This window comes from Zootoca vivipara, chromosome 5, assembly GCF_965207765.1.
Source record: "Zootoca vivipara chromosome 5, rZooViv2.hap1.1, whole genome shotgun sequence".
Classification (NCBI taxonomy): Eukaryota; Metazoa; Chordata; class Lepidosauria; order Squamata; family Lacertidae; genus Zootoca; species Zootoca vivipara.
Genome location: NC_142588.1, coordinates 96,899,742 through 96,922,783, shown reverse-complemented (window position 1 = coordinate 96,922,783; position 23,042 = coordinate 96,899,742). Strand labels below are relative to the sequence as shown.

The window sequence follows — 23,042 nt, the reverse complement described above, 5'->3', positions numbered from 1 at the left end:
GCAGAGGTTGGACGGCCACCTGTCAGCGGTTCCTTTCCTGTGATTCCTGCATTGCAGCGGGTTGGGCTAGATGACCCACGGGGGTCCCTTTCAGCCTTGCAATTTTGTGATCCTTCGAGATTGCAAACGGAAACGAGGAAACAGCTGATCCAGAAAGGGGGGGGAATATGGCAGAACGTGAAGAATTAGAAGGGTGAGGAAGGGCTTGCCAGGAGGGGAAACCGAGGCCCAGCGAAACATGCCGTGCTTTTTCTCCACAGGTGACAACATGCTGACGGCCATCTCTGTGGCCAGGGACTGTGGGATGATTCTACCTCAAGAAAAGGTGATCATTGCTGAAGCCCTGCCTCCCAAGGACGGCCAGACCGCCAGGATCAACTGGCATTATGCAGATGCTCTCGCCAAAGGCACCGATTCCCCACCAGCCATTAACTCGGAGGTAACGGCAGAACTCTGTCGGTCACGGGGAGGGGGGGAGACTTGCTGTTCTCTCCCCCTCCCAACCCATATTGTGGTTGCTTGGAGCCCAGCATTGCTTATTCATTTGTTCATTTCATAAAATTCATACACAGCTTGATTGTAAACCCCCCTCCCAAAAAAACCCTTAAAGCAGTTTACAAAAAACAGACAGACAAGAAAATCAAGAAAAAAATGCAGCAGTACTTTAAAATGGGCAAAAAGTTAAAATATTAAAACAAGATCAAAATGTGATCAGCTTTCTAAGTATCTGGGTCGGCTTGCCTAAGCAAGGATGTTTTTAATCCAGTCCAAAGTGTAGAAGCTGCCACACTAAATGATCAGTTTCTTGCAAGTGCAAACTAATTATTAGGTGACCCAGTAGCGCTGCCAGTTCTGTGGGTCAGGCCGGTCAAGGGGGCGCATGTGGGGTGAGGCCATCTCATAGGTGAACGGGTCCCAAGTTGTGAAGGGCCTTCTATGCTCATCGCAATGCTGTGAACTTGGCCCAGGAGCAAATGGGCAGCCAGTCCAGATCTCTGAGCCCAGGGGTTCTCTGCAGACAAGGAGGCCTCCCTCCTGACAGCAATGGTTCTGCAGCATTCAGCACTGACGGCAGCTTCCGGATCCAGCACAAAGGATGTCTCACATGGAGCGCATTCTGAGCGGGGAAGGCACTGGTTTGACTCCTTGGAAGGGAGGCAGGTAGCGCTTTCCACACCGTTGCCACATCCCTCTGAAGAGGCATTCTCTCCTGTCTGGAGGACAGAGGTGGAAGGCCTCTTGTAAGGCGGCCCTCGGCCCTTGCAGCTTTTTCTATTCCAAAGGTGTTCCTCGTAACATTGCTTAACTGTTTGCCAGGGGAATGGCAGCCGTTTCTCAGGTGAGCCTGGGAGCTGATGACCGTCCCTGTTTTGTCGCAGGATATCCCCGTCAAATTGCCCCCCGAGAGACTCGAGGACCCCCACGTGACCAAGTACCACTTTGCGATGAACGGGAAATCCTTTGCTGTCATCCAGGAGCACTTCCAGGACCTCATCCCAAAGGTCTGTATCTGGAGCGGCTCTCTGGGTGGCGAGAGGCGGTGGCAAAATGTCAGGAGCTGCTCAGACGACAGGAGATGAGCGGGAGGGGAAGAATGAAACGTCTATTCTAACTTCCTATTTCAGTCTCTCACGGTGCACAGACAACCAGAGGGGGCATTTCCCCTGCTCCCCCCACTTTTCTGATGTCTCAAATAGAACAAACAGATGAGATGATGACTTTTGTAGAAGAGTATTTAATGTTCTGTTTCCTCCCAGGATGAGCAGGAGCTTTTGAGACAAGAACTTCCTGACAGTAAGAGCTGTTCGACAGTGGAATTTGCTGCCAAGAAGTGTGGTGGGGTCTCCTTCTTTGGAGGTCTTTAAGCAGAGGCTTGACAGCCATTTGTCAAGAATGCTTTGATGGTGTTTCCTGCTTGGCAGGGGGTTGGACTGGATGGCCCTTGGGGTGTCTTCCAACTCTATGATTCTGTCAAGCCTCTGCTTAAAGACCTCCAAAGAAGGAGACTCCACCACACTCCTTGGTAGCAAATTCCACTGCCAAACAGCTCTTACTGTCAGGAAGTTCTTCCTAATGTTTAGGTGGAATCTTCTTTCTTGTAGTTTGAATCCATTGCTCCGTGTCCGCTTCTCTGGAGCAGCAGAAAACAACCTTTCTCCCTCCTCTATATGACATCCTTTTATATATAATATGAACATGGCTATCATATCACCCCTTAACTTTCTCTTCTCCAGGCTAAACATACCCAGCTCCCTAAGCCGCTCCTCATAAGGCATTGTTTCCAGGCCTTTGACCCTTTTGGTTGCCCTCTTCTGGACACGTTCCAGCTCGTCAGTATCCTTCTAACTATGTTTCCTAACTAAAAGGCAAAGTTTAAGTTTGGGAGCAGCTCAGAATAAGCTAACCCTGCTGCATAAAAAACTGAAGTGTTTCCTGCTTGGCAGGGGGTTGGACTGGATGGCCCTTGTGGTCTCTTCCAACTCTATGATTCTATGATTCCATGTCTCCACCATGCACCCCTTTTTCTAGAAACCTTCAGGAACCTTCCAGGCGAAGTGGTTGCATCATGACAACACACTTGCCAGGCCTCCTGTGTGGTTTGACGTTGAATAGCTGTGTTGACCAGTAGCCACTGATAGCCACCTCCCACCCCCAGTTTGTCTCACTCTTTAAAAAGCCACGCAACTAAGCCACCAGCTGGCCTGTGGCAACAACACCTGCAAGTCTGTGATGCATTTTGTACGTAGGAAAGTCCTCTTCTCCCTCCTGAGTCCCCTGACAGCCCCATTTCATTGGGCAGCCCAGAGTTCATCGTTCATTCCTTTATTTCTATCCCACATTTCCCCTCAAGGAGTTCATGGTGGAACAACAACCCACCTTGAGCTCCTTGGAAAACGGGTGGGGTAGAAATAAATAAAAATAATAATTTTACTATTTATATGCTGCCCTAAGGGACCCAGGTGGCGCTGTGGTTAAACCACTGAGCCTAGGGCTTGCTGATCAGAAGGTTGGCAGTTCGAATCCCTGTGACGGGGTGAGCTCCCGTTGCTTGGTCCCAGCTCCTGCCAACCTAGCAGTTTGAAAGCACGTCAAAATGCAAGTAGATAAACAGGAACCGCTACAGCGGGAAGGTAAACGGTGTTTCCGTGCGCTGCTCTGGTTTGCCAGAAGCGGCTTTGTCATGCTGGCCACATGACCTGGAAACTATACGCCAGCTCTCTCGGCCAATAATGCGAGATGAGCGCGCAACCCCAGAGTCGGTCACGACTGGACCTAATGGTCAGGGGTCCCTTTACCTTTACATGCTGCCCTAGCCACTGTGGGAGGCTCCCAACAAAATATTAAAAACACAACAAAACATCAAACATTAAAAACTTCCCTATCCAGGGCTGCCTGGTCTCCCAGCCTCTACACCACACGGACTCCCTTTCCTAAAATGCCTTAGTCTTTCCTCCCTGGGGTAGTTTTGGTTCTCCTCCTCTGCACTTTCCCCAGCGATCTCCATTGGAGGCACCAGGGGTGGGCCCCATATTTTGAGAAGCATTGCAGGAGTTTCCCAGAGTGTGAAATGCGTCCCTGCCGCCGGAATGCTTGATCTCTGCCCCCCCCCCCATTTTAATATTACGTTGCTGAGAGCCCGCCTCCCCTGTTTTTCAGCTTGTGTTGCATGGCACAGTGTTTGCCCGCATGGCACCGGACCAGAAAACCCAGCTGGTGGAGGCTTTGCAAAACGTAGAGTAAGTATCCCTCTAATTTTGACTCTGCTGCTGCTCTTGCTGTTGCTTTGACCCGACTCTTCAGGCAGCCCCAAAGCTTCTGAAAACTCTGAAGCAGCAGTTCTCCGGTTTAAAGGTGAGGCTTGCTCTTCAGGGAGAAACCACGCCACCTCGCGAGGGGTGTTGCCCCTGCCCTTGGGCCAGGGAGGCAGGAGCCAATCTCCAGGGGTCAGCCCAGGCCACACCCCTGACCTCTTCCCAATCGGGGATCAAGCTTCAGCCCGCTTGGGGGCCGGCTGGCCAGTCCTCTTGGCACCAAAGGGCCACCTTTTAGAATCTGCCCCTGCCCTTCCCCTGAGTTGTTGGGTCCTGCCTCTGGGGGGCGGCGGGGGGGGGGGGAGACAAGCACGCGGAGCCAAGCTGGAGCTGCTCTCCCCTTGACAAGTGCAATGAACTTCACTCTGCTTTCCATGAGAAGAAGAGGGCCCTGGTGTCTTTCTCGGGCCAGAAGGCTCAGGCTGAACATCTTGCCCACCATGCAAAGCAAAGCACTCTGGCGCCCTCTGACGGGCGCAGCCTTCCCTCTGGGAAAACACATCCAAGTTTTGGTTTATTACTGAATGAGTCATTGGCCAAAGCGTAAGATGACATTTTTGTGAACTGGAACTTGGCTGTGGAACTGATGTCAGAAGCCCATTTCAGCTCAGAGCGTAGTGAGAGCCTGCTGGATGAGGCCGGTGGCCCATCTAGACCAGCATCCTCTTCTCTCGGTGGCCGCCCAGATGCCCCCAGACGCCATCGAGGTTGCTTAGTTTAAGGCTGCGCTGTGTTCTGAATCCTCCAGCATTTGGCTTCATTGGAGAGAGGGAGAATACTTGTCTCTATCCACTTTCTCGATGCCATGCATAATGTTATAATTTTTGGCCCCCTCAAACACTCTAAACGCTCCTTGCTGCGAAGGGGGGGGGGTCTAAGGGCTTAGCATCCTGGCCTGTGTTGCAGAGAAAGCTTGTCGCTCTGGCAGTGGCTTTCCCAAGCAACTGTGCCCCCCTTGCCTGGCTTTGTGGGAGCCTGGGCAGGACTGCCAGCGTGGAGGCCTCTCGCTCGCTCCAGAGGGCACCAGCGCTCTTCCTCCTGACCATCTCTGGCTGCCTGGCTTGCTTGCCCGCTCACCCAACGATGCCAGGCAGCTCTGCTTCTGCTTCATCGCAGTCAACCAGTGGCGATTTGGGCAGAAGCTTCTCCTCTGCTTTCTTGCATGTAAACGTGATTTTAAAAGGCGCTTCTCTGGATGTGCCCTGTTCTGAAGCCTAGGTTTCTCTTCCCGCTGGGAGTAACGCCCTGAAGCCATCTTTGATGCAGCTCAGGATTCCCAGGCCGTGGTCCTGGTCCTCAGCCCAGATGCCCAGGCGCCAGGCGGGGGGTGGGCGGGCGGGCCTGCTTTGGGGCCAAAATGCTGTGGGGTCCTGGCTCTCCCTTGCTTCTTCACACAACACATCGTGAAACTACGGAACTCCCTCCCACCGGAGGCAGGGATGGCCACCAACTTGGGTGGCTTCATAAGAGGATGAGGCAAATTCATGGAGAGGGCTAAGAGTGGCCCCTGGCCAGGAAGCCACTGAGGGGAGAGTTGCTCTTGTGAACCAGTAGATTCCTCTTCCCTTCTCATGTTCTCCCTCTCTGCGCTTTTGCAGTTACTACGTGGGCATGTGTGGCGATGGGGCAAACGACTGCGGGGTGAGTAGCCTCTTCTGCTTCCACGTGATTCTCATCCGCCGGTTCATCCCTTGCAACGGGAGAATTAACCCTTTCCTTTCTGCACTGTTTGCAACTGGCCAGGCACTGAAGAGGGCGCACGGTGGCATTTCCCTGTCGGAGCTGGAGGCCTCTGTGGCGTCTCCCTTCACCTCCCGGACGCCCAGCATCTCCTGCGTGCCAAGCCTGATCAGGTAAGGGCTGCTTGGAGGGCCTTTCGGGTCCCAAACGGGCTCCGCAGGGGCCCCTTGCACAGCACAGCTGCCCCCCCTCCCTGGGAAGTGGGGGTGCCAGCCAAGAGGAGGGCCTGGTAGAGGAAGTTGTTTCCCGTTGTGGAGGGGTGGCAGGTCTCGCCAGCCTGAAGGGCGGCAGCAGCAACCAAAGCCCAGCACAGAATACCCACAGGTGGTCAAGCCCCACTGGGGTCCTGTGTCCAGTTCTGGGCACCTCAGTTTAAGAAGAATATCAGTGCAGCTGAAGAATCTTTGGCAGGTGGCCATCCAGCTTCTGTTTAGAAACCTCCAGCGAAGGGGAGTCCCGCCTTTTGAGGGACTCCATTCCCCTCCCCACCGGCTCTTCTTCTCATGAGGAAGTTCTTCCTAAGCTCTTACCTGGCCTCAGGTATGCAGTGCTTGACTCACCTGGATTTCTCCATGTGGATTTCTTTGTCTTCACAGGGAAGGCCGGGCTGCTTTAATAACCTCCTTCTGTGTGTTCAAATTCATGGCTTTGTACAGTATTATCCAGTACGTCAGTGTCACCCTGCTGTATTCTGTGAGTATTGGAGTCCCTGTCCCCGATGGTGGGGCTTCGCAACATTATGAGTGTGTCTGTGAAGCTCTCCTCCTCTCCCTCTGATTGGCTCCGAGGCACGAGCTCCCACCCCCTTCCCTCCTCCGCTCTCACCTGATAGGCCCGGAACAGGTGAGGAGCAGCAGGGAGAGTTCCACAGCCATCATTCCCCCAATGGCTCATTCCCTGTGCAAAGTCTGTGACGTTCTTTGCTTCTCTCTCACCTCCGTTTCAACCAGAAATTCTTCATGGCAGGTGGTGAAATGGGTTGGGGGGAAATCACCTTGCAGAAGGCCTCTGAGCAGGTTCCCGGCGGGGGTGGGACTTGAGCCCCTGAGCTTCCAAGCAGCCCTTTAGCTGGCCTTCAGGACATAAAAGAACCCCTGCTTCCATCCCCTCTGAAATCCCCCTGGCGGTTCCTTTGCAGATCCAGAGCAACCTGGGAGATTTCCAGTTCCTCTTCATCGATCTCGCAATAATTCTGGTGGTGGTCTTCACCAGTGAGTATCCTTCTCCTCCAAGACAGTCCTCCCTTTCTGGGCCAGCTTTGGCCGGCAGGCCTCTCTCCTTCCCTAGCCCTGGCAGCTTGCAGAGTTGTGAGTCCTGCAGATTTCATGGTGAAGCTGATGCACAGGAAACAAGGGACCCAGTCTCCTTGCAGCTGTCCATCCCAAACCCAGAATCCCAACTCCTTGCCCAATTCTGGTGTGTGGTTTCAGGGGGGAAAGGGGGCTGCAAAATTCAAGCTTCTACACGTCACCATAGCTCCTTTCCAGCCTCCCCTGGCAGGTTGCCTTGTGCAGAACGAGCAGCTCTCTGCTCCCGAGTTTGCCTGGTTTACAAACAGGTTCCAAGGGTGCAGAGCTTTGCTCGGTGGATGTGTGTTGCTTCTCCCTTTGGGTCTCAGCTCCGGCGGCTGCTCCTTCTCTCTCTGCAGTGAGCCTGAATCCTGCGTGGAAGGAGCTTGTGGCGCAGAGGCCTCCTTCCGGCCTCATCTCGGCTCCCCTCCTCTGCTCCGTCCTTTCCCAGATCCTCATCTGCCTTGGCTTCCAGACCCTGGGCTTCCTGTGGGCCAGGCAGCAGCCCTGGTATGAGACCTGGACCCCTCACTCAGAGTAAGTTACCTCAGGGGGCCACGTCTGGGTCCACGGCGGGGGGGGGGGGGAGAGTTTCACCTTGGAATCTGTGGGAACCGCAGACCAGGGCCCCCCCACCTGCCCTGTGTGTGTGTGTGTTCCACCTAAACATTAGGAAGAACTTCCTGACAGTAAGAGCTGTTCGGCAGTGGAATTTGCTGCCAAGGAGTGTGGTGGAGTCTCCTTCTTTGGAGGTCTTTAAGCAGAGGTTTGACAGGCATATGTCAAGAATGCTTTGATGGTGTTTCCTGCTTGGCAGGGGGTTGGACTGGATGGCCCTTGTGGTCTCTTCCAACTCTATGATTCTATGTTCGTGTTCGTTCCCAGGAGAAACCACCTCAAAAGTGTCTGCCTCTTAATTTTGTTTATTTCTTATTTCATAAAATTTATGCACCACTTGATTGTAAAAAAAAAAAGCCTCAAAGTGGTTTACAGAAAGATATTCTTTTTAATAACAACTCCATGGTGGTCTGCCTCAGAAGACAACAGAGGAGTGAGCCTCTGAAGGTGAAGTCAGAGTCAGACCATTTAAAATCCTCAAACAGATTTACATGACCACAACTTTCCAAGCTTCTGGACAGGCTTGTCTAAACAAGATGGTTCAGAGTCCAGCCAGAGGCGCCTGTTGATCTCCATTGGCAAGGAGTTCCAAAGGGCAGCTACTGCCACACTAAATGACCTGAGTTCTTACCAATGCAGAGCAGGGATCACGGGGCCCCTGTAGCAGCGCCACCTTCCACCCAGCGAAGCGATGGAGGGGGTGCAGGTGGGGTCAGGGGATTTCGGAGGTAGACTGGTCCCAGGTTGCTACGGGCTTTATGTACTAATATCAATATGCTGGGTCCAGTAAATACCCTGTTTCTCCAAAAAAATAAGACATACCCATAAAATAAGCCATAGCAGGATTTCTAAGCATTTGCGCAATATAAGCCATAACCTGAAAATAAGACATAGTGATAGGCGCAGTTCTGGAGGCCGCCAAGGAAGAGGCTAGGCTGGACATGTAATAAAAAAATAAGACATCCCCCGACAATAAGCCACCGTGTTTTTGCTTTTTTTGAGGAAAAATAAATATAAGACGGTGTCTTATTTTCAGAGAAACACGGTAGTAAAAGTAGCAATCATAGTTACAAGTAGGTAGCCGTGTTAGTCTGATGTAGTCAAAACAAAATAAAAAAATTCCTTCCAGTAGCACCTTAGAGACCAACTAAGTTTGTCATTGAGCTTTCGTGTGCATCTGAAGAAGTGTGCACAAAAGCTCATACCAATGACAAACTTAGTTGGTCTCTAAGGTGCTACTGGAAGGAATTTTTTTATTTTGTTTTAGCAATCGTAGTAATAGTAATTTTTATTGTCTTAACTGATTGGGGCATCTTTTTACTTGCTCCAAGGTGTTTTGTTTAATTGACTGATCTAATGTAGTTAATTGCAGCCCTTGAAACAGCAGACTTCCCTTCTCTAAGGACATTTAGGAGTGCATTTGGGATGGGCTTGTTGGCAGCTCTCTGGGCTGTCTCCTCTTGCTAGAGAAGCGCAGGCAGGCAGGCAGAGTGTGTGTTGGCCTTCTGTGGGCAAGGAATCCCTTATCCTCCATGAAGGTGGCCAGTAAGCAGAGAGATGGGGTCCCTTGCTGGGGAGGAAGAGATGCTCTAATTCCACCCACCCACCCCAGACCAGCCCATCCCTATAGAAGGAAGAAGCCACCGCCTAAGAAGATAAAGAAGATTGGGAAAGCACATTAGTGAACTATGCAGGACATATTACATAATTGGAAACCCAAGAAAGAAAAAGGACATTGATTTTTAAAAAGGGGAAATGCTTAAGGCATACCTTGCAAGCTTTGTGTATAGGCTTCTCCATTGGTTGAGCTTTTAGAAGTCACTTGTAACAAGATGAATAAGGTTTTAAAATTGGACTGTTAAGAATATAAGATTTTATGGATGTGCATAAATAAGCATATGGTTATAAGACCAAAATATGGTCTGAAGCTCAACATCAAAAAAACCCAAGATCATGGCCACTGGTCCCATCACCTCCTGGCAAATAGAAGGGGAAGAAATGGAGGCAGTGAGAGATTTTACTTTCTTGGGCTCCTTGATCACTGCAGATGGTGACAGCAGTCACGAAATTAAAAGATGCCTGCTTCTTGGGAGAAAAGCAATGACAAACCTAGACAACATCTTAAAAAGCAGATACATCACTTTGCAAACAAAGGTCTGTATAGTTAAAGCTATGGTTTTCCCAGTAGTGATGTATGGAAGTGAGAGCTGGACCATAAAGAAGGCTGATCGCTGAAGAATTGATGCTTTTGAATTCTGGTGCTGGAGGAGACTCTTGAGAGTCCCATGGACTGCAAGAAGATCAAACCTATCCATTCTGAAGGAAATCAGCCCTGAGTGCTCCCTGGAAGGACAGATCGTGAAGCTGAGGCTCCAATACTTTGGCCACCTCATGAGAAGAGAAGACTCCCTGGAAAGGATCCTGATGTTGGGCAAGATTGAGGGCACTAGGAGAAGGGGACCACAGAGGACGAGATGGTTGGACAGTGTTCTTGAAGCTACGAACATGAGTTTGACCAAACTGCAGGAGGCAGTGCAAGACAGGAGTGCCTGGTGTGCTCTGGTCCATGGGGTCACGAAGAGTCGGACACGACTAAACAACTAAACAACAACAACATAAATAAGCATAAAATAATGGAACCAGGAGGGGGAGTGGAGGGAAGTCAATTAAGATGTATGATTTAAATTTTTGATTGTGATGTTCTTTTTTTGGTTTTTTGTTATTTTAAAATTAATAAATTGTGTTTGTCCCCCCCCCACTTGGGTTTTGCAGCGCCTGCAATGTTTCAAGGGGTCCCTTTGCCAACGCCTCTCAGCACAAGAACAAGACCCTCCACGACGAGCACAACATCAGGAACTACGAGAACACGACGGTCTTCTTCATCTCCAGCTTCCAGTACCTCATTGTCGCTGTGGCCTTTTCCAAAGGGAGGCCCTTCAGGCAGCCTTGCTACAAAAACTGTACGTGGGCCAGAGTTTCGGAGGGAGAAGGGGGGCCCGAGCCAGAGCAGCGCTGATGGGCAAGCAGGATTGGGGGGACGGACGGACTCTGCAGGGCCCTCGCCCTTCGTAGGATTCAGCTTCCTTGTAGAGGAGGTGCTGCGATGCTTTGGTGCCACCTGCCCTGGAGAGAGAGGGGCAGAATTGCTTGCAGGAGGGCAGAAAATGGCCTGGGATTAGAGGGGTAGAAAGGAGCTATTAAAGGGCCTGTCGAAAGACCCTTCTCACTCATTTATTGTGTATATTAAAATGGATAGTCGCTTTATCTTGTCAAAGGCAACCTCCAGCCAGCCAGCCAAGACCCCAAAGAGATACATTAGAAGCAAGGGGGGCAGGAAATCCTAGACATTAAGAACACCCCACCCACTTCTTAAAGGCCACGGATACAGACTAAAGGCCTGGTTATAGAGTAATTTTTTCTCCTGGCGTCTAAAGATAAATAGTGATGGTGCCAGGCAGGCCTCCCTGGGAGGAGGAGCCCACAAGTGGGAGCCATTGCAGAAAAGTCTGTTCTCGTGTTGCCACCCTCCAGACCTCTCATGGCGGATGCTCTTCTCCAGGAGAGGCCTGGAGGGTGGCAACACGAGACTCTCCATTTCAATATACACAATAAATAAGTTGGGCAGGGAGGGAAAGGGGGGGATCCTTGGCTCAGGAGGGGGTCAGGATTGGGAATGGGCTCCGGGAGATACAACCTCACAGCCTCCAAATTATGGCACAAGGAGATAGTTTTGTTGGATTTTTTGAATAGTCAAGTTACTTTAGAGCTGGTCTAATGTAAATACTGTCTGTTTAAGAGAAACAGGTGCCGGTGTTTCTGTAAATTGCTCACAGGCGTGGGCTCTGCTTCTTGTATATAAGGCTCTGCCAGAAAGCCTTCTGTATCTCTTAGTTAGATCTTTCAGTTTGATTCATCTCTAAGTAGATCACTCTCTCAGTTGTTCTCAGTTTAAGAGATTCCTTAGTTGAATCTTAGTATGAGAGTTGCTTAGTTATAAAGCTAGTTTGCTGTTAATTCTTGGGTAGTTTAATGGGAGTTATGTGGGATTTTGTGGGAAGTTTGGAAAGTGGGTAGATAACATTGCTAAGAGAGAAAGCATTTATCTTTAGTTTAAAGTCTCTTTAGAGTCAGTTTGTTTTTCAGTTAAAGAAACCCAACCGTTTGTATTTTCATCTGCATACTTTTACAAATGTGCAGCTAGTAAGGGGTTTCATATAAGGGAGATAATACCCTACGCTCTTGGTGGTGTTTTCTTAGCCAGGTCATCTGACTGCGTATACTCTGCGTGAAGCGTACTTTAAAGGGCCGCTGTAAAACTGGTATATATGATTTAGGTTAAGCAGGTTTCAATATCCAGTTTTCTCCAATATTATTCTGATCATATATGTATATATATTCCAAGAAGTTTTGCCAAGCGAGAGTGCAGGGCTTGGCCTGCTTAAAGGTGTCTCTCTTCTCCCTGTTCTCCCTCCTCCCCTGCAGATCTCTTTGTTATCTCGGTGATCGTTCTGTATGCCTTCATCCTTTTCGTCCTGCTGCACCCCCTGCAGCCCATCGACTGGTTCCTTGAGGTAAGCCCAGAAGAGGCCGCCCTGCCATTGCCCGGTGCCAGTTCCAGGGGCCTCCCCAGAGGGGGGCAGTAAAAACCCCCATTGGTGTAGAATCTTTGATGGGTTTTAATAGCAGCACCGTCTGAGACTTTGCATGTATCAGGAAGACCTTCTCCCTGCAAAATCAGATCAACCCCTTTGTGTGAGGGAGGGACCAGGTGCTCCTTAGAGGCCTTACCCCCCCCCCCCAAGACATCTGCCCCTGCTGGCTTTCCAGTTTCTTCATGCGCCAGTGACTGTATCACGAACTGCCATGTAAAGGCTCACTTCCGTGAGAGATCTATAAAGACCCAAAGCAATTATGGAGTGATCTGAGGCAGCATTTGAGTGTATATTGGTCTCTCCCACTTGAGTCCACACTTCATTAGAAATTAAAAATAATAATCCACATGGGAGTGCTTTCTAAGCTAATGCGAGAAAACGGTGTAATCCCCCTCCTGAGGATGTTTTCTCCTGCCAAACATCTATTAAGACTTAAGTCCTAGTTTGAAATAATATCTGAGGGATCCTGCTGTCGTCATGTGGCCTTGGAATCACCCCAGTTCTCTCCATTTGCACATTCAGAACATGCTCAGGATCCCACCAGGAGCCTTTCCATGAAGTCTTAACCATTTTTAAAGAGTAGATGGTAGAAATTTGGCCTGGCCCAATTTAGGGAGGTAGGGAAGGACAGGGGCCGGATTGTGGGGTCTTCCATTGTGTGCAGCCTCTCTGCCTGCCCTTTTGACGCTTTCACACGTGTGTGTCTCCTGCTTTGCAGCTGGTCTGCGTGCCGTATCCGTGGCGAGTGCGGATTCTCCTCATCGTTGTCGTCAACGCCTTTGTCTCCCTTCTGGTGGAGGTGAGTCCTGGCAGGGCTTGGAGGCAGTGGCTGCGGGTTTTCTGCTTAAAATCTCAGTCCAGCAGTCAGGGTTCCGATTTGCACAAAGCCCCACAAAGGGAGGGGGGGCGCTTCTTTCAGGCCCTCCTTTGTCAGTGCCAGTGTCTTGGGATGTCGGATGGTGGACCCTGTGAGGTGTCTTAAGGATCTAACTTACGTCTATTTGCTCCATTATTCTGCCCTGAACTAGGGTGCTGGGAGTGTGTGTGTGTGAGTGTGTGAGCAGGGCACTTGGAATCCTTTAGCCACCACCTCTCTCTGGCTTCCAGATCCCCAAACATCAAGTGTATTGTGACAGGGAATTGCCGCAGGGCCCTGCCCCACACGCCACATTTCCTCGGCACTCCCAGAACATGCTGCTCTTCCCTGTGCCCTCTCCCGGCTTTGCCCGAGCCCCGATTCCGCCCACGCTCTGGGATTGGGAACAGCCAGCCACCCCGGCAGATGGAAGCCTTGTACGGATCTCTGCCTGATCTCTGTCAGCACAGTTGCCAGAAAACTTCCCAGGAGAAGTGCAAACAAGGACACCATTCTCAGGCCAGAGCTGACCAACAGGGCTGAAAGGATAAGTTTGGGGTTTGCCCCATAGCGAATCCCAGTTGCTGGAGACCACAGGAGGGGGAGAGTGCAGGATACTAGGCCAGGTGGGCCATGGGTCCAATCCAGCAGGCTCTTCTGATGTCCTTCCCTCTTTCCACAAGGCCTGTGCAAGAGACCCACCTAGGCAAGGCACACAAACACCCTTTCCAAAGAGCCGAGCGTTTGTTAATCCTGCTCCGAGAGAGTAGGGGGGCCCCCCATGCTGCTTTCTTCTGCCCCGACTGTGCTGTTGTTGTGACCTCCTTCTCGCTAACCTGCAATGATGGCTGCTCTTCTTGATTCTTCCCCTTCCCCGGAACACACCACAGAATTTCCTCCTTGACACCATCCTTTGGAAAGTTGTCTTCCACCGAGACAAGCAAGGGGAGAACCGCCTAGGCTCCTCCTCCTCCTCCTCTTCTTCCTTCTCCTCTTCCTCCCACCCATCACAGGTTGGAACGCTGGGCTTTACTCTCCCTTGTTCACGCATGACACCCTCACGGCCGGGGGCGGGGCAGGGTTGTATGCTGGGGGGGCGGGGGGGCCCACGGAGTTTGCCAGTCCCCAGCCCCGGGGCCCTCCGGGTCGGGTGCCTTGGCCCACAGTTGGGAGACCAGCCTTCCTCTCCCTTGGGTCCCCAGAGGTGGTCGGACTACAACTCCCATCATTCCTGGCCAGCGTGGGCAGGGACGATGGGGGCTGTAGTTCAAAACCATCTGGGGACCCAAGGCCCAGAAAGGCTGGCGTAGGCAAGACACGGAGCCAAGGGTCTGAACTCTGTGTCCGCCCCCTTCCTCTTCAGAGGGTATCGGGGTGAGCAAGTCTGGAGGTCTCCCTTTCCCAAAGCCAGTGGATGTATTGCCAGTGTCCTTTAAAAGGGGTGGGGGTGGGGGGCCTTAAACACCCTCCTTGTGATGCTCATTGAAGTCCAGGGGGTGCAGGGGAAGGGGGGCTGTTAATTTGCATCAAGGTCAAGGTTTGGGGTGTTGGGGTTCTCTTCGGGGTCTCTGCTGCCGCCTGCCCCTTCCCACGGAAAGGTCAGGATTGCATCTGCGTTCATCACAACAACCCTGTGAGGTAGGTTAGGCTGAGGAGGGCAGACCCTGACGGAGGGAACGTTGTAATGATGAAGTGAGGGGAAAGCTCAGGGCCGGGGCTGCCCATCTCCCACCCCAAGGAGAACGAGGAGGGGTGGGATGGTCGCCAAGGAGGTCCCTCGAGGGGAAGAACTCCTGGGCTCGGAAGCAAGGAAGCTCCACTCGGGTCAGGCAGGACCACAGCTGCTGCTGCTGCTGCTGTTCTGGATTCTGACCAGTGCAGGTCATGTGACACACAACCCCCCCCCCCCGTGTCAGCCACAGGCCTGCTCCCAATTGCCTGAGAGCTAAAGATCTAGAGAGACAGAGAGATGGCATGGCAGCTGGGGCAACGCGTGTGTGGTGGCACCAGGCGGGCAGAGAGAGTGATGCGCTTCCTCTTGGCACTGCCTGTCCTCTCCAGCCGTGTCGTGTGGCTCCCTCAGGCACATGTTTCTGGGGCATCGGGCACTGCACTGATGCCATGGGGCACTGCCTGTCCTGGGCAGGTGTTGGTCAGGTGGGGGGGTGAATCTGGCCTCTGCCCTTGTCCATGGTGTCTCACCCCCCTCTCCCTCTGCCCTTCCTTCCAGGAGGCCTTGGGGTGCTTCCGCGGCTGCACCCTCCCCTCTGTGCTGGGCTTCCAGAAGAGGAAGAAGCCCCCGAAAGCCAAATACGTACACTTGGCCCAGGAGCTGCTGGTGGACCCCGAGTGGCCCCCCAGGCCCAGCACCACGACGGAGGCCAAGGAGGCTCCCCCGGCCCACCAGAACGGCGCCTGCCAGGTCATCACCGTCACGTAGCAGCGGCCTGGCCGGGCGCGTCCTCTTGCCGTCTCTGGAGACACTTCTGTCTGCGGAGCACGTGTTCGGGGCCCTCGGTCTGCCCCCCCTTTTCGCCCCCCTCCATCCCTGGAGTTCAGCGTCCCGTCGAGAGAGAACTTTTCACAAGCAATGCAAAACGTTGGGTGTTTTTCCAGCCGGCTTCTCCGAGCCTCATTCCGCCGGCCAGTTCTGGGGCTCAGGCTGGGCTCCTCTGGGTTTGGGGCAGCCCTGGCCTAGCGCAGCTTCCACCTCGGAGGCTGGCCTGTGGGACTTTGGGAGCCCAGCAAGGAGGGGGTGAGTTGCCCTTACCAGAAAGGAAGGGTGGGTGTTGTGGGTGTTTGCCAAACTTGGTGTTGGGTTCCACAGGTCTGCAGTGTGCTGCAGAGTCTGACCTCGGCCGCCTTGCACGGAGCAGAGACGTCATGGTTAGTTTCCAAATGCCCTGCAGGCGTGCGCGCACACACCCCGCTCCGTGCCAAAGCCCGGCAGTCCCTGCGCCCGACTCGGCTTCGCTACAGGCTCCATGCAGGAAGGAGGCAACGAATCTGCCACACTGGCTCAGCCAGATTCTTTATTGAGAACAATAGGAAAGAGAATTGCTCCCAGCCTCCACCACCAGCACCAAGTGCTTTAAATCTGCTGAGGCCGCGCTCGGTCTCTGGCCTGTTTACACATGCGTGTGTGCACACACTGAGTTGCTCCGGGGGCCGAGGATCATTCGGCTACTCCAGGCTCCTGGGTGCCAAGGGCTGACCCCCTCTCCCCTCCTCTCCCCAGGCCCCTTGGCTTTTGTGGCTGGGTCTCCCTCTGGCTGTAGGGCACACACCCCATCTGTGTGTGTGGGGGGGCTTTGCTTTTGAAGTTGAAGCCCAGGTGCTCTGATCCTGCCCTGGGGCTGCTGGTGGCTGTGGCAGAGAGGAGCCTTGCAGAGGAGGCAGCCCATGAATTGGGAGGGGGCACCGGCAAAGCCTTCAAGTAGGAAATGACCCTCTGCGGACAGCATCTCTTGAGCGGCAGCAAAACAGCTGGGTCCATTTCCTGCCGTTTTATACCTCAACAGAAAAGGGTGTTGTTGGAAGCAGAGTCCGGGAAGCTCCTGGCCCCAGAGTCGCGCCCCCCCCTCCTGCTGCTGCCCTGTCTTGCAGGGGCCTGGCCCCCAAGGGTGCAAACGTCTTTGGCCTCTGCCGCCTGCTTCCCTCCCTGGCTACCAGGGCGTTCTTTCCACCGTGGAGGGTGGCTGGGATACGGCGCTCCGACACCTCGGGGTGCGAGTGCGAACCTCCTCCTCTCCCTGGAGCAGCAGCGACTTTCTCTCTCTCCCCTGCTCAAAATGCACGGTTATTTTGCTTAGAAAGAAGGAAGAGATCCATGAATGAAGCTATGCATCTTTTGACCTTGGGACTGTGACTTGCCAGCTCTTCATCTGACTGTACAGTAGCTCCGTTGGTGTGTGAGAGAGAGACCGAGAGAGAGCGTGTTGTGCTTAAGGAACAATGACGGAGAGGTCCTGGCCAGGGGAAGGGAATGTGTGTCTGTTTCCAGGAGTCTCGCTTGCTGGCTTGCTTCCCCCGTGCTTCCCAGGGGAAAACTGCTGGGAAGCAAAAATCTGGGACTGTCCCTGGGCAGCCAGGTCTCACTAAGGATCTTTGGGGCTGGGGGAAGCAATTTCTCAATGTGGTGGCGAGAGTTTGGCCTGGGAGTTTGGGGCGCATTTGCTTTTGGCCTCCCTGAGATCTGGGCTGGCGTTTGGCCACTGTTCCTCTTGGGGCGAGCTTGAAAAAGAAGTTTGTCTTCTGGCCTCCGGAATCTAGCTTGCACACCAAAATTCTGAGTTGGTATTTTTTTAGAAAAATAAATAAATTGAGGACTCCCTTTTCTTGCTGAATCTTCCTCAAAAGCTTGTGAATTCAGGTGAACAGGATGGTTTAATGGGGGCCCCTCCAACACTCCGGGAAGTTGTTTTGCCTTTCTGCAGTAAAATCCAGGGTCACGTCGAGAACTTGGAATCTGAGTTCCTTATTAAATTATTTGCGTTTTGTGGACCTAAAAGTCTAAATTTGTCCTTCTTTGTGTCAGGATTGTAAATATGGCCAATTAAATATTTTTAATTTAATTTTAATTATTATTATTTATGCACATATCTAAAGGACTAGCTCAAGAGAAGAGTAACCAGATTTTAAAAGGATATATATAGAGATATATATTGGTATCCCTCAGGGTTATTTTTAAAGCTTTTATCTTCTTCCTTTACCAGATAGCTAATGATACAGTCATAGGATCTCTGGGTGCCCCTTCTGTGTGTCTGTATGTCGTTGGGGGGAGCAATGGGACACATCTCTCCCCAGTCCAGGCTTGCACATGCGACTGGGGACAGCTCCCTGGTGCTCCAGCCTACACGGTGGAGCCTGAAAAGTGTGTGTGTGTGTGTGTGTGTGTGTCTATTTGTGCGTGTGACCTTCTGGTTATTAGTACTAAAATTCTACTTGGAATACGATGCAAAAAAAAAAAAAAGCCACTTGATTCGAAAGTGGAGAATCAATTTCTTACTGCAATCTTCACATTGGAAACTTTTGAACAAAATTGCACTCATTTTCAAATTTATTTATTTTTAGTAGAGAGCATTTATGAGGACTTCCCTCCTAACTGGATGAGTTAATCTACTGTAGTTATCAGGACTGTGTCTGCACAGGGTCCGAGTGAAAGAGATGAAGAATCCTTTTCCTTAAATGCTGCAAGTTCCTTCTGAAACTATTTCCTCCGCTGTCTCAGGCCTCGAGACTTTAAAAGAGCTCCATGACTTTATCCCTCAAAAATCCCCGTTCCGAAATGATGAAATGTTTGTATATTAGATGACAAGTTTTATTTAATGGCTCCTTCTGACATGCTAGCTTTATGCCGCATAATGTCAGGTTTTAGAAAAACCCATTTCCAATGAACTTCTAAACTCTCTGGCCGATGACGCAGCCCCACCGCCGATGGACGAGACCCAGTGGTCTCCGAAGGATCCAGAAACCGGCCCTTTTGTTCCAGGGGCGTCTGCCATCTTCCTCCAGGAAATGTCTGTTTGTGCTGCTTTTATAATGGTACCGGTTGTAATAAAGGCATTTTGTGTCCTTGTACATAGTCGTAGCCCTGTAACATCTTTTGTGTGCGTGTGATTTAAGCTATTTGAAATAAAGTTGTGATTCGCTTGCTCTTTCCATCCCCTGCCCCTTCATTTCCTGCCCACCACGGAAAAGGAGAGTTTCCTCCACGCTCAGGTTCTCCCATAACCTGGGACTTTTTTCAAGCCGTTCTCCTCGAGCAGAAACCTGTTGGCCGAAGCGCCAGGCGGCTTAAGAATAAAAAAAATGAGACCACGGTCTCGCATGGCTGCATTCTGGGCAAATGAGATGAAGTCCTGTGAAATGGTCAACACGGAGCTTGCAGAAGGCGAGCGAAGGCTTGGGGAGCGAAGGCGAAATGAGCCGCGGCCGATGAAGTCACTGCAAAAAGGGCCAAGTGATGTGATTGCGGACACATAAAAAACCCAACTTTGCCTGCCTTGAGCTGGATGGTGGTGGTGGAGGAGACTGGTTTGGCTGTTGCTCAGCCTGGGAAGGAATCTTGCGCTTGTGAAAATTACACCCAACGAGCACGAAGTTTGAGGTTTGCTAAAAAGCCTCAGTGAGCAGTTATTGGGGCTTGTGCAGGAGAGAGTGATGGCCACCAACAAATTCACGGAAGGGGAGGGCTGTTGGTGGCTCTGCTGTGCCTCCACAGAATCATAGAATTGTTGGAAGGGGCACCCAGGGTCATCTAGTCTAACCCCCTACAAGGCAGGATCTCATACCAGACCCTGCTTTGCAAATGTGCTAGCCGTTCTGTTGCTCCCCAACTAAATGGGCTGGAGGCAGCAAGGCTTTTGGATCCCAGTTGCTGGAAGCTGCGGGAGAGAAGAGGCTCCTGCCCTCGGATCCGAGCTTTCTGAATGCTTGGCCGATGCTGCAGTTTTCAGAAGACCTTTGTGGCTTTCTCTGTTGGCGGCTGAGTGGAGCCAGCATTCAGATTTGGCCTGGCGGGTTGCTGACCGGGGGGTGGGAGGGGGAGATTTGTGGACTTCGGGCTGGCAGAATATTCTCCCTCGCCCCACCCAGCAGAATTTGGGTGTCATGACTTGTTGGTTCCTTTCCACCTTGTGCCAAAGACCAGCTTCTTGACAATGCTTGGGCTCAAGGGGACGTGCAGAAAGAGCCTTGCTGAAAAAAGCGCATTTTGCCAACTCACTTCCCACAAATGGCCAACCTGGTGCCCTTGGGAAGCCCCCCCCCCCAAGCAGGAGGCAAGCCATGGGACCCTCCCCCCCCCAGGTTCTGGAGTCAAAATTGGGAGGCAGCCTAAGGGTCATCAAGGCCAGGATGACCCCAGAGAGCTGGAAGCCATGACCAGCTTGCTCTCCCTCTCCCTTGCCCCTTCTAAACCCCACAAAGTGAGTGGCTGCTGCCCCAGGATCCCATTTCCCGGGTGAGACTTTCAGGCTTTCGTTTTGGGGTTTATTCCCAGAGCTGCTTCATAGCTAACCTTCGCGGAAAGGGGAAACGTGCCTGGAGCTGGCTGGTTTTGGCCCAGAGCGAGAGGCCCTGTGGGATCCTGTGGTTGGCGGCTGATTCTTCCCCCATGATGCTATTCCTCCTTTGTATTCATTACTGGGTCTTCAGCCAGAACCATTTATAAGAAGGTTCACTTAAATGAAACCTGAACCCTCTGAGCTGAAAATCTGAGGATGTTTCCCTGCTGGGATAACTTGGTCCTGGCATCACCCGGAAGGATGAAGTTTTGCTCAGCAACCTTCTGAGCATCAGATTAGCTCAGTGCCTCCCAAAGTGGGTGGTAACACCCCCTGAGGGATGGGTGCTTAAAGGCAAGGGGGTGGCAGGGGGACGCTGGAGGTGCAGGTGTCTAGCCGACCATGAACAGCTGGTATCAGTGAATCAAGCTCATCAGTTTTGTTGAATTAAATAGTTTTATTCTTGCATTGCAGGGGGTTGGACTGGATGACCCTTGGGTCCCTTTCAGCTCTATAGTTCTGTGATTCTATGTATTGGATTTTGAATAAATGGGCACTTAATTGTTTCTGCTATGAATCAAAGTGTCATCCAAAGTGAGATTCTGAATAATGCTTTTTATAGGTTAGGGCTGCGGGTGCCAGGGAAGAGTTTATGGAGGAGCCAAGGGGGCGGGGGCCAAAAGAAGTTTGGGAACCACTGGCTTATCCTGAAGGAAAGTCAGCGCAGGTTAAAGGGCAGTCCTGGAAGCCTGGGGTTCCCCGCTCCTTTTCCCCATGCAGACGCAAACAGAGTTACAGACATCCTCAGTTCTTTCCAACAGGGATGAATCCTCTTCCGACCGCATTGCATCAGGCAAGTAGGAAATTCCAGCGTCCTGCTACGGTATTTATACCCATTGACCTCTCAGGGTAGGATTTGGCCCCCAGGGCTGCTCCTCTGCTCCCCCTTTCAGCCAAGAGGAGTATTGCAAGGCTACTGTGTCAAGAGACGCTGCTCCAGAATTAGCACCCATGACCCTCACTGGGCACCCTCACCAACAGGAACCAGAATCACAGACCTGGTGGCTGGGCGCTTTTTTTGCTGATAACTTGCATCTCGCCGCTTGTCCTCCTCCCTTCCAAGAGACTCTTGCTGCTCCTTCACCCAGAGCCTTCAAAGGTTTTGTAAATCTAAAGACCCCGGAGAACGAGATGTTAAGGCATCTGCCCAGAGGTGGGCTTGATGAGGAAGAGCTGCAGTGCAGAGCAGAAGAATAAGGCCCACGTTCTTGGGATCTGCCTCCTGGCAATGCTCTCTGTGTGGCTTCCTGGGAGTAAGGGCCATGGAATTCAGGGAGGCTTTGGAGTGCAGGAGCTCATCTTGAAAACCCCACAGAGGTAGAGTGATAGATCTGCAGGCACCTGAAATGCACCAGAAAGCCAAAACGCCCTGCAGAGAAGCTGCTGGCATGAAAAGGAGTGATCCAGCCTGGGCTTGGTGAGGTTTCTGATTCTCTTGCTTCCTCTGTGCCAGGCACCCCCAAACTGCGGCTCTCCAGATGTTTTGGCCTACAACTCCCATGATCCCTAGCTAACAGGACCAGTGGTTGGGGAAGATGGGAATTGTAGTCCAAAACATCTGGAGGGCCGAAGGTTGGGGGTGCCTGCTCTGTGCTAACTTGTCGCAAACACATGCCAAATCTTCCTTATCCAAGTGTGGTGCTGCAGCAAACATCCTCATTCGTTCCTCTTGATCTGGCAAGGAAGCAAAAAGCCAGCCCTCTGGAGTTTGTGCTCTGCTGCTTTCCTCTCCCAGTGCACTGCTATAATATAATAATAAAAATATATTATTTACAATATACCCTGCCCATCTGGGCGGCTTCCAACAAAATATTTAAAATACATTAAAACATTAAGCATTAAAAATAGGGCTGCCTTCAGGTGTCTTCTAAAAGTCACATAGTTGTTTATTTCCTTGACATCTGGTGGGAGGGAGTTCCACAGGGCGGAACCTCCAGGGAGAAATCTTTGGCCAACTGGTCAGTTAACTGCTATTTTTATTTATATTTTTATATACTTATTCATGCCCCACCTTTTTCCCTGACAAGGACTAAAGGTGGCTTACAGATAAAAATAAGAGCAGCTAAAATATACAGGAGCTCAGAAATGAGGAACTGGACACAGTACTCCAGGTGAGGTCTGACCAGAGCAGAATACAGTGGTACTATTACTTCCCTTGATCTAGATTCTATACTCCTATTGATGCAGCCCAGAATTGCATTGGCTTTTTTAGCTGCTGCATCACACATCTTTGTGTGATGAGGTTACGGAGGGATGTTTCCATCGGGCACCTAAAGGTCTGCCATGACAGGGCCAGGAGAGCCTCTCTGGGGAGAGCATCCCACTCCTGTGAAATGTGAAATTGCTGACCTTCTAAAAAGATCTAGGTCACTAGTCCCTTGGATCAGCCTCTGTATCTGAAGGCTGGAGAGCAGCCAATGTCATCCTGGGGGAGGGGATGCTTCGTCCCACACCAAAGAAAGCCCCAACCATTTGGAAGAACATTGGAAGGATTGTAAGGAACACACTGGCAAATTCAGGGTGCGCACCTGGAGAGACACTGGTGCTCTTGTACAGCAGGTGCCCCCTGTTTCCCCCTCCAGCAAACCTTTTGTGGTAAGGGAACGGATGGCAAACAACTTTGGAAAGGGATGGCACGAGCCTTTGTTTGACATGACTTCTTTAACCTCCCTGGACACAAATCAGAAGAATTCTCAGTGATGGGTGTCATCTGACCTCCTGCACTGCAGCGGGTTGGACTGGATGACCCTTGGGGGTACCTTTCAGTGCTTCAATCTACAATTCCAAGAGAGCTGTGGGTGGCATCAAGTGGCCTGTCCGGCACTCTCCTAACAAGCCCCTGATGCCTGCAATGAAGTAGGATTCACCTGGCTGCCCAGCTGGCATGTGGTGGGATGGTGCAGGAGAGGAGAGACCCCCACCCTCAGGCATTGATGTTGCCTCCTGGCCTGGCCTGATCCTGCTCTATGGGCTCCTGTTGTGCATCGAGAGGAGCTCTGCTGGCCATG

General features: G+C 51.7%; 1 protein-coding gene across 4 annotated transcripts in view; it reads left to right on the top strand.

Annotated features, from left to right (window-relative positions):
• The window catches only part of ATP13A3 (ATPase 13A3), a 48,825-nt gene extending 30,195 nt beyond the window's left edge, over positions 1 to 18,630 (top strand). For 3 of the 4 annotated variants that reach the window (XM_088669366.1, XM_088669367.1, XM_035132984.3), the window contains exons 21-33: positions 261 to 439; positions 1,380 to 1,502; positions 3,658 to 3,737; positions 5,411 to 5,453; positions 5,556 to 5,665; positions 6,149 to 6,245; positions 6,691 to 6,763; positions 7,201 to 7,378; positions 10,232 to 10,419; positions 11,942 to 12,030; positions 12,830 to 12,910; positions 13,858 to 13,980; positions 15,198 to 18,630. In XM_088669366.1, coding sequence (XP_088525492.1) covers positions 261 to 439; positions 1,380 to 1,502; positions 3,658 to 3,737; positions 5,411 to 5,453; positions 5,556 to 5,665; positions 6,149 to 6,245; positions 6,691 to 6,763; positions 7,201 to 7,378; positions 10,232 to 10,419; positions 11,942 to 12,030; positions 12,830 to 12,910; positions 13,858 to 13,980; positions 15,198 to 15,407 — 1,574 coding nt within the window. In that variant the 3' untranslated portion in view covers positions 15,408 to 18,630. The remainder of the gene's footprint in view (positions 1 to 260; positions 440 to 1,379; positions 1,503 to 3,657; positions 3,738 to 5,410; positions 5,454 to 5,555; positions 5,666 to 6,148; positions 6,246 to 6,690; positions 6,764 to 7,200; positions 7,379 to 10,231; positions 10,420 to 11,941; positions 12,031 to 12,829; positions 12,911 to 13,857; positions 13,981 to 15,197) is intronic. The other variant, XM_035132990.3, reaches the window with a different exon arrangement.
• Positions 18,631 to 23,042: the final 4,412 nt, after the last annotated feature.